Source organism: Priapulus caudatus, unplaced genomic scaffold (genome assembly GCF_000485595.1).
Source record: "Priapulus caudatus unplaced genomic scaffold, Priapulus_caudatus-5.0.1 Scaffold87, whole genome shotgun sequence".
NCBI lineage: Eukaryota > Metazoa > Priapulida > Priapulimorpha > Priapulimorphida > Priapulidae > Priapulus > Priapulus caudatus.
The window spans coordinates 438,698-453,357 of record NW_014577148.1 but is presented as its reverse complement, the minus strand read 5'-3'; the positions used below and the strand labels follow the sequence as shown (position 1 = coordinate 453,357).

The window sequence follows — 14,660 nt, the reverse complement described above, 5'->3', positions numbered from 1 at the left end:
GTCAGAGACATACTGGTGATTCTATTCAAACACTGAGCTTAGCTAATGCAGGGCGTACTCACAGTAGCCAAGATTTTTTAACAGAGGGGCCAAAAACAGCAAACTGCGCAAAATAGTGGATGACTTAATATTTTAATTGTTCCTCTGCCTCCCTCTCCACACCCCACGCTCCCCCACCTGCACCTCTCAATCTGTTTTGGGCGCCATGCAAAAGGGCGACATGTTTGTTCGTTGTTCTCTGCTTCCAAGACATGTAACTGTTCAGTGGCAGATCCAGGATTCCAAGGGGGGTAAAAAACAGGTGGGGTATAGAAAATTTGGAAAATGTAGATTGCAGATGGTATTTGAGGCACTTTTGAGTACATGTACAGCCTTCATTTTGACTACGACAATTCTCTTTTTAGTAGAACAATTTTTATTTTTTGAACTTTTGAATCAACAGGGGGCCATGGCCCCCTTTGCCCCCCCACCCCCTAACTACGCCACTGAGCTAATGTACATAACGAGTCTACAATAAAGGGCCAGGAATACTTCATTAGATATTAGTCATAGAAGTCACACAGGTGCAACTGCAAGGTAGATAAAGACAGAGGGATTGGCCAATGGGAAGAAAAGCAGCGTCTACTAGCCGATATTTACAGAATATGATTTTTATTTAGAACACTTGCGTTTTAGAATCTTTTGGATTGCAACCCTATTTCTTTAAATGTGTAAAACCCATTTGTGCACTCCGTATTGCTAACTCTGCAAACTTCCCCTTTCAACTGTTTTATATCTGTCCCTGAACCTGAATATAATCGCAGACAATCTCCCCGTTCCTAATTGTATTTGCCTTTAGGCTCTTGTAAAGTGGGCAAACATACCATTAACCAATATAAAATAATCACACTGGCAAACCTAGACAGTCGGCTCACGGGTCGATTATAACGTGGACTACTGCTGCCACCTAGAATAGAGTCGCAGCAATAATTGCCCGATACATAATATAGTCGACGTTGAAATGAAGATCTCTATCTCTGTTCAATGCAATAGGGAACTAACTGCCCTCCATATCATCAGAACAATTAACACAACTTCAAAAAAATATTCAAGCCAATAAAAATGAACAAAAAAGGTCCAATTACATCAAAGCCTAAATTCTTAAGCACGTTGGCTTTTTGCTCATATATACATTTTTGCAATCATGTATGGCAATGTAACAAACCTTTTCGGCCAGATATTTCTCAAACAATCGCATGCAGTTATTGCCAAAGTGACTAAAGCTGCTTGACACCTGTATCTAAAAAACCTCGACTTCCACTCATGTGATCTACTTAGCTCCAAATTCTGTCCTGTGTATATAACTCTCCTTCAACTTACACCCTTCAACCCCTACGCCACCCTACACCCAACCAACACCAATATAACCACACGACTGTTTCACTCCAACTCACTCCAATTTGCCATGCCCCCATAGAATCACCTACCAACAATTTCCACCCACATTTTCAATCACTCCCACGAATTCCCTCCCACCTATAGACCCATCTGGGGAAAAAGTAGTGGGATCGCATGCGGAAAGTTATAACTCTGACTTACTTTCCGTCCGTAGCGTCAACTATAGCTGCGTCAACTCTAAGTTCAGCCAGGGACGCCAGCATGCGTCGGCGACGAAAGGGTCGCCGCAGCAAGTTGATCAGGAACACCTGCGCACAACAGTCAACATGTCAGCCTACGGCCGAGACGTAAGCACGAGTGGCGCCTCCTACGAGAGAAACGGTCGTCTGACGTGCGTGTAACGGACGTGTGGTGGACACGAGTCGTGGCGCCACCTGCACCGTGAGCAACACAAGCACGTCTAATGACGGAGTAGCAGATGAAGACAAAAATGGTATATGCGACGGTAAGATGGCGGGGAGTGGCAGTCTGTTGCTCATATATCAACCATCCCAGCACGCATGCATCCGCTTTGCCATGATCACCGTTGGCAATGTGCTGTTGGGGCAACACATCCATGTGGTTGATGTGGTCAGTGTTGGCACGTGGTTGCTGCAGGGGCGGATCCAGGATTTTTGAAAAGGGGTGTCCAGGAAGAAATAAAGGGCACTTTTTCCTGCTTACTTTTTCTGGTGTTTTAAAAAGCTGCCGAAGGCCACTTAAGGGGTGGGGGTTGGGGGACCCCCCCCAAGATTTTTTTTAAAAAATTGGTGCATTCTGAGAGCATCTGAGCAGTAATTTTGATGTCTAGAATGCAAAAATTTATCAGATCCGGTCCCCCGGACGCCTGCGGACCCCCCTTTGACCATTTCTAGGTTTTTATAACGAATTTACATATATATAAGTAAATCTTTATCAGAAAAACTAGAGCTAAACAAGATTTTTTTATGGAGACAATATAAGAGAAGAGTGTGTGTGTGTGTGTGTGTGTGTGTGCGCGCGCGCGTGCGTGCGTGCGTGCGTGCATGTGTGTGTGTTTTTTTCCCTTTTTTTGTGGTAAAAAGGGAGGGTCCGGACCCCCTCGACCCCCCCTCTGGATCCGCCCATGTGCTGGGTCAATGTTAGCATATGATTGACCTGATCACATACAGCAGTTCAATGTTGGCAATTAATTGGCATGGTCGTGCTTGATAGAACATACGAAACTTTGCGAACTTAAAGGTTGTTAACAGGGAAGATACTTAATTGTGACAGAAAACACTTAAAACGAAATGGAGGACAATAGGTCACGCTAACAAGCTACGAGAGTGAAATAATCAACAGAACATGTCATGAATTAACTCGCAGGTGGCAAGTGGCACCGCGATACAATATTCTACAAGGTTGATACTCTCAGACGAGATATGTGAGCTAAAGCTGCATCAAGATTAGCTGTGCACACAGTAGTTTGACTAGAGGTAGTGACAAAATGATAAAATAGAAAGCACAGTGCCAGTCTTTGCCACTTTGCAGGCAAATTCACGGCAAGCAAACCATTTGACCTGAGCAGGCAACTTATTTTGAGCTCAAATTTGTAACTGCTATTAGTCAATAGAAGAATGGTGGTCCATGTGTATATGATGTACTATATGGTAGACTTATTTATTAATGATGTGTAAAAATATCATATATATATATACATATACATATATATATACATTATATCATGAGTATACTAATAATTTAATACACACCTTATTGTAATCAACCACAGAATAATGTCTGGGGACACCATAGATTTTTCTGGTTAATGATATGATTATGTGAATGGCAGTGCACTGTAAAATTATATTTGATTAGTCTATATGTGCACAAAATAGACAATCATTGATAAAAATAATGCCCGTACGGTATACAGTCAAACCTCAGTTATCCGAGCATCAATTATCCGAATTTCGGATTATCCGAACAAGATCTCAAGGTCTCGTGAATATTTAACGGTAATACGATCAGATCAGTTTTCCGAACAAAATACTCCCCGCCCGTCTCGTTCGGATAACCATTAATGGTCATTTAGTATGTTATTAACTGCTATTAATAAAGTCAACTAAAAGTTCAATATATTAAATAACTACAACAAAATAATTAATGGTCATTACCTAGTACCAACAATACACAAATTGTTATCTCTTTACACTGTGCTTATTCCACTCACAGACAGAAAGACGGACCAAATATAAAAGCTGTTACAACCTGGCGTACGCATTTCAGTTGTTAAGACTGGCTGAGAGTGCCATGAATGTACAATGTGTATGAGTTAAGTTATGACCACCCTCTGCATGACAAATTAGTCTTTAACAAGGCCAAGGAGTCTACTTGGCAGGCCAGAGATCGGCACAGAATCTAGGAACCCTCCTCTTGCTGATTGTATGGTAAATAGTGCCCAATATCTCATTATGATAATATACTAAGGAAAATCTCCCCATTTTATGTTCCTATAATTGATGAAAATAAATGAACTAACTATATATATTGCATGCACTACATGCAAATATTACAGGAATATTTCATTCAAGCAATTAACCATAGACACTGAGTATACTAATTATTTGTACTAAACAAATACTATATATGCTGCTATATTTAAAAAAAGAACATGACAACACTGACGCTTGTTTGCCAGTTAGCATTTACCTTGTGTAACTTACAAAGATATTAGATTTGTAAGGAGTAATAAAAGCTTATGATTGCTATATTTCAACTGTCTGTACTTCTGTGTGCTTCTTCTATAGTTATAAATGTACTTATATTTTACAGTTATACTATTATGCTAGATGTTTCTTAAACAATAAACACACGCTGATCTTTCAAGAATAAGATGTGAAGATAGCTTTTTTGTAACTAATTTTTGACTTAGCATACATCTTGCTAGGTTTGTATTTTGTGTAAGAATATCACCACAATATATCTGAAACAGTCATACCAATATATCCAAGATATTTCAGAACAACTACATCATTGTTACCTTATCAAAGCCAAGCGAATCTTTCGTTTTCTCTGGGACAGTGACATATTTGGACACCAACATTGGTTCGGCTTCACCTAAAGTCAAACACACTAGCATTAAAAAATGTTTCCGAGTTTTTATTTAAAAGGGAAAATGACAGGTCAATACATTAATAACAAATAACGTTAGTATGTACAAGGACCTTATGAACAGGACAACAGGTATAAGCTGGCCAAAATACATCGTTGCGCCATCTATTGGGGAAAATAATTCACAAGTGCAAATTGCAGGTATTGTATATAATTATTTGTTACTGTAATATTGATGACACGTGTGTAACAGTGTAATATACAAACGTGTTCAAAAATGATACTTTCAAAAACGTGTTATGGGGAGGGGGTAGTTAGTATTAAATTAGCATTATTAAGGTTTGTGTTTAAATATAAGTAAATGACAAGTTAATTAACTTATGATATTTGACATTGTATATTGTAATAAAATATTTTGGCAACAATGACAGGCATTATCACTTGTAAACAAAAAATACCCAATCACATACATACACAAAAAAGCTATTTTGTCTGTAAATGTAATAAGATTAGCAACTATGAATATGATGATTATCAAGCTAAATTTGATGAGTGACTGTACATAGGGAGTTGCCAGGAACTGCAAGTATTTCTTCTTCCAATTGTTGTTTGCTCTCAACAATCAACAATTGTCCCCTATGTAGGCCTATACCTCATCATCTGGTCAGTGATCACCCCTCTTTAATATTCTCTTCGTATGCAATTTCAAACTAGCAAAACACCCTGTAAATGTCCAATCATTATATATTGTGCACAGCATAGTACAAATACAGCATGCAACGAAAGTGGTTGTAACAGCAATATGGTTCATTGGCGCAACATCCGAGGTTAATCTATTCACCAGTATAAGATCTAGATGATCGAATAGTTCAACCACATCTACATTTAATCTGCATCTTTCAATTGCAATAACCAATCAGCGAGAATGAACTCAGGAAAATAAGAAATGCACATTCACTCCACTCACTATGGTTAGACAATTGGACAGGAAGTCCTAGTCCTAATAGCAATTGGACTGAAACTACAAGGAATCCAGCCGAGGAGTGTATAGCACTGGCTAAGTCAATGCCCGGTGAATGCAATCATAAAACTGCACGTGTTTAGCTGTATACAGACACTTCTGGATGCATACAGCGTGTAACAAGCTAGGGCATTTTCACTCACGCATGAATGATCTATAGATCCCAGATTAGGCTAGCTGCATACAAGGAGCAGGGGACATTTCATGTTTAGAGTAGGCCTAAGCCTGTACCATGACAAAAATATGTAGGAATTATTTTCCTTAAAATTAGTTTCCTTAAAATGGAAAGAAGACTCTAGGTTCAATATGTATTTTCGGTTGAAGTAGGTTTCAATTATGCTACATAAAAAATTGGTCGTTCAATATTTACTCAAGTTTTTTTAAATGTTTTACAACTTTCCGTGATCCTTTGCCTACAACAACGGGGGTGCCACTACATATACATTTGCTAATGTAGTTGCGCTATGTAACTTTCCAGCTACAGACTGGGGGCGTTTCTTATTTGTTAACTTAAGAGAATGATTGCAATGTCTTACATTTCACTTCTAATTTCAATGAGATTACATGCATGTATTTATCGTAAACAAGCCATTCGGTTAAATACTTGTTAATTGCATTATAGAGATGAGTTCGCAATGTGAAATGTTCCAAATTAAAATTCAAAAGCACAACTTCACAACGGTAGCAGCACAGTTGGATTTTTGTCATGGCAGAACCAAAAATCTATGATTTTGAAACTCAGCATTGTATACGGTAACATGAGGGAATATCTGATAACGGAAACCAAACGGAACAAATATAAGTATATACTATTTTGTGTGCAATAAGTATCATAATATGCTCTCACATTCTATAGTATTAATCTATAGTATTATTCTATAGTATTACATTCAGTTGATTAAGCAAATTGAGCAACGTAAAAATAGCTACACTCACTCTATACCAAAAAAATATATAAATGCTCATATATTACCAGTGTAATTTCGTCTATTTTTAGTTATCATCTATGAGGAGTATTTGTTGTGCATACAGTGTGAACAATTATTGAATACAGTGAAAAGACATACAAGCCTCCGGTTTATATTATTAATATGGGTTTTCGTAAGGTAATAACTTTAAACATGCACCAATATGCTATACTATACCTGACCTGCTTTGACACTTTAATAACAAGAGTCCCATAACAGCAGATTCTGTACGCAGAACTATTATGATCTTACACCTGATGGAATACCTATATACATCTAGCAGGCTAGCTGGAATAAGAACTCCTGGCCTCCAGCTAGATAGAAAATCTACAGGAGATACTATTCACTCTACTCAATGTAAAAACCCAAAGCCTAATCATGATTGCATGCAGACAGGTTTATCTAGCAGTGTGTGCTTACATCTAAATATTTACATATATATACACACATCTTATTGATATATAATAATTTGACACCATGCACATACCATAATGTTTCCTCGTCTTATTCCACCTGTACTCCCACTGTGAGTATTGCGCTGAAATAAATAATTGGCACAAATTCAGGATGAAGCCAATCAGATTAACCATAATCATGTCCAATGGAATTCATACACAAATAAAAATTTTAGACATACTTCACATTAAAACACATTCATATTTAATTTACATTCACTCTCTAGGCTCTGGCACAGACTGATATGTCTCCAAGATACCAGCTAGTATTGACTGAAACCAATCTGAAGCGTGAACGGAACGGCATGCCACACACATCCATCAACTATATTTGTCTTATATTGGACTGTACATTCCTCACAGATGTAAATTATAACAGGAGTAGAGTAACATAACTTTCAGTATTATTTTCAATTTGATCAGCTTTTAATTACAATACTTGTTTTAATTTCTCAATATTGTACAAAAATTAATAAAAGCCATATCTAAAGATGTGCCGATTAGTGTTCGTGGATTTTTGCTTATATATAACAACAGTCGAAAAAAGTGTTCAAATACTCATTGCATCCAGTTTGAGATTGGCGAAGCATTCTTCATCGTACTCCAGAGTCTCTCGGGGCTGCCGTGGAACTGACATGTGACCAAACTCTTTATGATTACAAATGTACATTGGAATACCTGAAACCCAAACAGTTTATTTTAATCAGCTTCTAACAACATCCAGCCTCCAGGCCATACAAATTGCCTAACAGTGGGGACTATATATTGCTTCATCAGGAGAGATTGACAATAATAGTGGCTAGCACATACCAGCATCTCTAGCAGACTGCGCAAAAATAATGATGTCATCCACTGCATGCTTGTAATCCTTCAATTTGTTAGGGTTGAATGTCAAGCTGTCAGACTTCCTTTGTCGAAGATCGATGAGAAACGTAGAATGTATCATCGGAACATGGAAACAGCCAAGACGTTCTCTTTGCAGGGTAGGCAGATATTCCTCCGTTCTCTTATAATAACCCTTCGTGCAAACATCATATCAAATATAAGATATCATCATTAATATCAGGAACTTCGGTTTGAAGTAGGGTATGTGATTAGCTCTAGTACTATAGCCCGCGGATCGCTGCCGCAGGGCTATAGCACATTCTGCCATAGATGTAATCTAAGCAAACTGATGTGACCAAAAATTTATCCCCAAAACGTAAAATGATCGGGCTTTTTAACACTTATCTATCAACATGGACATCTCACCTATCTTTTTGAACACTTCCACAACTTTACACCAGGTATTTATGCTGTTATTCCTCAAAGTCTTAGCACTACTGGTGTTTTGTTTTCAAATGCGGTTGCTCTGCTTATGTGTGCACGCGTGACTCTTCAGTGCTAAGACTTTGAGGAATAACAGCATAAATACCTGGTGTAAAGTTGTGGAAGTGTTCAAAAAGATAGGTGAGGTGTCCATGTTGATAGATAAGTGTTAAAAAGCCCGATCATTTTACGTTTTGGGGATAAATTTTTGGTCACATCAGTTGGACCATTTGCTTAGATTACATCTATGGCAGAATGTGCTATAGCCCTGCGGCAGCGATCCGCGGGCTATAGTACTAGAGCTAGGTATGTGATATGATCAGGAGTGTATCAAACACTGATGATTTTGATACACTCCTTTGATACACTGATTTTGATACACTCCTGATATGATCATAAAAGCATAACTTATTATAAAATAAAAGAACCTATTTATAAAGTAAAAGAAAGATATGCTTTTATGTATTTAATACTAATAATTAAACTGATGGTACCTACTGACACCTTTGGTACTATTGATATTCCTATAAGGAAAAATAAATCAGCTATACAATCACTTCTTTTAACAAAATTAAACATCTTAATATGAGTGTACACTTGATGGAGGTTATAGACTCTTACAACATATGAGACAAATTGCATAATATATCAGCTCATACAACCAAATGTGTAGTTACTAACATTTTCATCCTGTCCACACCAGAAATTGGAGAAGGCTGTGCTGGACTCTAGCATAGGTGCTACCAACAGTCTGCAATGAGCACAAAGCTGTGTATAACTTGTTTCAATTAAATTTCGTTTCAACTTATGCAAAAATACACACCTATATAACTTTGTTATAAATAATATCAGGAGTCTATCAATATTGATAGATTCTTGATAATATGCACGATGGCAAAGCTTAGACCAACATTGTGAGATTTAATCAATTCAATTTGCATCTACACTACTCTAGTGATGACAGAAGACTGCCAAACTTGTTCTGTGCTACCACTTCTCCCAGCTATTGAGCGGAATAGCCAGAACATATCCGAAAGCAGAATCAGCCGAATCAAATACGTTGGAAGATCAAGCTCTTTTTATGATCCTGCCTAACTTAGCAACTGAACCGACCAACTGTAACATCGTCTGTTATAAAAATGCAAATAGCTGGGGTTATATATATATATATATAGTGTGTGTTATATACAAACCTTTCTTGCTTGATTAATTCATTAAGTGTGTCTTCATATTCCAAAAAGTTATCACTGTCAACAAACTGAAATGAAAAATATGCACATAAAGCATGCTGATAGAATACATTTACAAAGGGGTATACAATTTTGCCAAAAACCCTGTATTAGCAATAGCATGGATAGCCAGAAAATATACTGTAGCGCCTACAACAAGCGTAACAAAGACACTGCAATCACTACATAGAATAGCAGGTCCTCTGACGACAGTGATTTATTGATGGTTACAATGCGGGATAACGCTTAATGTTGGTAGAGGATAGAGGGGCAGTAGAAATTCAGGAGAGGAGACAGTACATAACCACTAGCAACGATAGGACGACTAGTATGCGACATAAGTGATTTAGTGATGGCTAGAAAGCTGATATAATGCTCGTGGTTGGTGGAAGACACAGAAGTAGCAGATGATTAAGAGAAAGGATCAGTAATTACTAGCAATGATAAGGTAAACAAAGAACAATGAGGGAAACCATGGCCTCTATAAAGGGAGGTATCATTCGAGACATCCGGGAAACGCTCAGTAATTCGCTTAGAGTCAACAACTTCATCTGTACGCATTGTGACGAACTCGTTAGAGTACATGTAAAGTATGATTCCTGTGAGTCGGCTGTTACTGTTTCATTTGCGTCATCTACAAGCACCACCACTACACCAAAACAGAAACACTACAAAAATCCTCAGCTTCAAAAACCATATTACAACAATTGTACTTGTAGAGTGCTTGCATTACCAGGGGTGATATTTGCATGGAGAGAGACCCTCTCAATGAGCATTTGCTTGTGAAGAGTAAACTGCATCAAACGATAACAACAATGGCAACAACCACAACAACAACAACAACAACAACAACAACACCTCCAACACCAACAAAATTTCTACCATTTCTACAATACCAAAAATTACGCACAAATGCATAGTCAGCCCACATTCGCCTTGCAGCGTTTAATGCCTCCTCTCGTAAGTTAATGATGTGGTAGTATCTCGATTCTGGCCAGTCCATGGGGCCAATCTCATCAGCGAAGAAGGATGGGGAGTCATCGAACCTCATGTCGTACGAATGGTACAGTGGACCTGCGCCATTCACCCACTCTCTTAGAACAGCTGATGTGTTGTCAATGCTGTGATCTGCTCTGACCCTAGAGAAAGTGAAGCACATCTGGTATGCACACGCATATGTATATATATAAGTCAAACTGATATTATCAATGTGACTGCATGATATTAAAGTAGAAACTGATTCTGACAGTTTAATTGAAGCCTAGGGTATGTGATTATCACCATACACGCGTACTTATTTACTTTATAAATGAAAAAACGGATGTTACCAACCGAACGTATTCTAATTTCTATTCTATGACGTAGTAAACGTGGTAAACCTGAGTTACATTATTCGCTATTTAATTTATAAATGAATATATGAATATCTGAACACTGAATAGTACGTATAAATTACATATTTAATTATTTATAGCTTTAAAAATCCTCTTGAAATGCTGAATGAAATGGGATATCTCAATTTTGTTCGGCATTTCCTAGACTAGTACATAATGCATAACAACACCTCGTACTTACCATAAACTGATCCTATCTTTAGGATAATCCAAGTTATCTATGAATCCCAAGTACTGTGGTAACGTGTGCGCTTTATTTCTAGCTAGAATTACCAATAATACTGCAGGTTTGTGGCGATCGCCCAATTCTCCATCTATGCTCGAGCACTGCGCACAAATATTCATTTCTAGTAGAAGAAAAAATATAGAAAATGCAGAAAATCTCTTCACCATCCTCTCTTCCATCATGTACACTTCGTGGCTCAAGTACAGCCGCCTCCTCTTTACTACTCCGCAGTCAGCCTCTCACAAATCTGGCGCGAGTGCTGTACTTTCATGTGTTGACAAAAAAACTATATAGGTGTCGCCACATTCGACGTCAGCATGTCTGCGCCCATGGAAAAACATGATTTGGTGTGTAACTTCAAACTTTTTTTTTATAATGTCCTTTATTTCCAGAAACACATATGTACATTACATTATATTATACGTTATACAGAATATATACAACACTGTGATGGTAACATAGTTCAGTGATGGTAAAAGCAGGTAAATCAAATGGCATAAACAGTTTTACAAAGTAGTGCCACTAGTGGCATGCCATTGCGGCATTAGTGCAGCTCATAGCCATAGGGTCTATGTCCCCCAGGGTACTGCCGGAACTTACCCTGGGTACGGTCCGGTATACCGGAACGTACCCTGGTCACTATTTGATATGGTTAGGGTTAGAATTAGGGTTAGGGTTAGGATTAGGGTTAGGGTTCGGGTTAGGGAGTAGGCGTAGGCGACTCCCTAGACTCGTTAGTGGAGTAGACGAGGTACGGTTCGGCATATTAGATAGTACCAGGGTACGTTCCGGTATACCGGACCGTACCCTGAGTACGTTCCGGCAGTACCCCAGGGGACATAGACCCTCTCAGCATTAGTGCATATATGAGCATACTAATTATACTTCGTTACAAGAAGTTCATAAATGAAGGTAATTCGCATAGTAGTAGCTGTAGTCCTTGAGCATGAAAAGAACAATTTTACTAAACATGTAATATTATATGACAAACATTTATATCCTACTCATATCTTATAGTTATAGTTATATATTTACATACACACACACACGCACGCACACGTAGATCCTAGATGCAATGCGCATATGACATATATATATATATATATATATATATATTTACATACACACACACGCACACACACACGCGCGCGCGCGCGTAGTCTGCGCATGCGCTGCGAGAGCGGTTCCGCCGGTTGCTTCCGGTGTTCTTGCGTAGCGAACCTGTGAATGCCTGGCTAGTCTATCCCTGAAATGTGTCCCCGTTGCTGTTAATGTGCATACGGGCAGACGTCTAAGACAGGTGCGTAGATATACACACGCAGTCTCAGTCTTTGCCGACAAATCAAAGGGGCGAAGAGAAATTCGATCTGCTTGTTTGTCGATGAGTGGCCTTGCATCGGAAAGCAGAGGTCAGATGAATGAAATACGGAATGAATTTCGGTCGCGCTTATCAAAGCTGATTAGCGTTTATTAATGTAGCTTCACAAGCTCTGCCGCATCCACGTAGCCGCCGCAGCAGCGGCTGAGAGCATGTGCAAACACAATTGTCGTGTAGTAGGAACAGCGATGTGATAGCGCGGAGACGCTTGCGGATGATTTTTAGAGTACCCGCCTTACGGTTGCCGTTCGTTTTCTTCGGTGTTTTTTGCTTCTTGACTTTGCTTCTTGGCAACCGCGGGTGAGTGCCTGGTGCCGGTTAGTGCTAACGATAGCAGTACAGGACAGCCTCTCGTTCGCTGATCAGTATCGTCGGCGTGCTGTTATCGCGCTAAGGAGACGTCGCTTCGTGATTGCCACCGTTACAACGTTTTGTAACAAAAGCTTCAATCAACTGTGTTCAACCACCGCGCTAACGACACCGACGCGGGAAACACACGCGCTAGTAGAGTTGTTCAAATTGCCGTGAAAAGTTCGTCGATGTAATATCTCAGTTAAATCCTTCCCGCGCCTTCATATACGCATAGCGTATAGCTACAGGCGCATAGGGCGGTGCCTATCTCCGTTTCTGTAACCCTGGGGCCCCGCAGCTGCTTTCACAGTAAATGCTACAGTAGAGGGTTAGTCCACTGGTAGCACTGCGAGTTAACTTGCCACACTCTATCTCTATTTACTGAATGCTAAGCAGAGAAGCCGTGTGTTATACCATTTTTCAAGTCTTTGGTATGACCCGACCGGGAGTTGAACCGCCGACCTTCCTCAGTGATATCTCAGTGACATTCGTTAATTGGCGGTACGTGTAGTCCGCGCGTCTGTAGTGTAGGCAGACAACTGCGGGGGCAAGTATTTGTACCATGCCCAGTACGAGACACCAGGGGGCGACACATGCAATCCCTTTTCCCGCGCAGATAAGCCCCTGTAAACTTCGAGTCAGTCCTAATTAGCAAAATTCGATGTTAAACATTAACAAACGATGTTAGGGCACGTTGATGGTAGACGATAGCACGTCCACGGCTGACGGCTGATATCCTGAGCCATACCTCAGGCGTCACTTGATTCCAGTCTATTTCCATATCTCATTACGATCTCTGTAACTTACCGGGATTTTCTAAATAAGAATCGAGTGAGAATTCATTTCGCTATAAACTTTCAGATATATATGCGTTCAGGAGATTATTGGTTCTCTCTCAAATAATAATAACTGAATAAAACCTGCGCGGTATATGCTTAGGGAATGACTGTTTATACTGCGGCCTGGCTATCACGAGCGACTAAGAAGTTAATGAGCTTAAACTAATTTGCATATTATAGTTACGAGCTTGCATGGATCGCTGTGTTTTCAAGCAATATGGCAAGAACATCTGTTCGATACCGATGCCATACAATATAGTGTCATCGATTAATCACATATTAACCATTTATTAACCAATTATTAGTTATTAATCAATTATACCCAGCCATTATCGGTGTGCGCTATTGCAAACTCCTACATCCATATGTGCGTGCGAACACACGCGCACACACACATGCACACACGCTCGCGCGAACGCACGCACGAACGCATGCACGAACGCACACATGTACGCACGCACGCACGCACGCACGCAGACACACGCGCACCGACATGACACACTCGCTACAGATAGTCTGACACTATAAGTGGATGGACTTAAACGAACTGCGCGTCGAATATGCATAGGCATACCCTTGGCCTGATTATCTTGCGTATAGTGAAGGTTAAGCCTGGGCGGTTAGCGCACGCTTATACCCTAATTAATAACGTGAAACATCGAACGTGAACGGATGTCTGTAGCGACGCATTCCCAAGACCGTATGCTCTAATACGTGAGATCGCCACCAGAACGCCGCGGAACACTAGTCCGGCATTAACGTTATAGACACACACGCGCTGCGCCGTATCATATACGATGTGTCGTGATCGAATTGTAGCTGTACCGACTACTATACTCACTGTAGGTCATATCTGTCTGTTTATCTATCTATCTACTAGCTGTACCGACTACTATACTCACTGTAGGTCGTATCTGTCTATCTATCTACTATCTACTATCTATCTATCTATCTATCTATCTATCTATCTATCTATCTATCTATCTATCTATCTATCTAT

The 14,660-nt window shown here is 39.6% G+C and overlaps 2 protein-coding genes across 5 annotated transcripts in view; one reads left to right on the top strand and one right to left on the bottom strand.

Annotated features, from left to right (window-relative positions):
* Positions 1-1,564: 1,564 nt before the first annotated feature.
* LOC106804788 (procollagen galactosyltransferase 2-like) lies at positions 1,565-11,329 on the bottom strand. The gene is made up of 9 exons (XM_014806130.1): positions 11,048-11,329; positions 10,383-10,611; positions 9,437-9,501; positions 8,925-8,994; positions 7,746-7,953; positions 7,494-7,613; positions 6,968-7,018; positions 4,421-4,497; positions 1,565-1,685 (listed from the first exon to the last, which is right to left on the bottom strand). Exons 1-9 carry the CDS (start codon positions 11,272-11,274, stop codon positions 1,575-1,577), a joined length of 1,158 nt encoding a protein of 385 aa, XP_014661616.1. The 5' UTR covers positions 11,275-11,329; the 3' UTR covers positions 1,565-1,574.
* Positions 11,330-11,379: 50 nt separating this feature from the next.
* LOC106804786 (pentatricopeptide repeat-containing protein 1, mitochondrial-like) overlaps positions 11,380-14,660 on the top strand; it is a 24,843-nt gene continuing 21,562 nt past the window's right edge. For 2 of the 4 annotated variants that reach the window (XM_014806129.1, XM_014806126.1), the window contains exon 1: positions 11,380-11,439. The gene's annotated coding sequence lies outside the window, so the exon portion shown is untranslated. Of the gene's footprint in view, positions 11,440-11,494; positions 11,575-11,925; positions 12,005-14,660 lie in introns of those variants that run through there. The other 2 variants (XM_014806127.1, XM_014806128.1) reach the window with 2 other exon arrangements.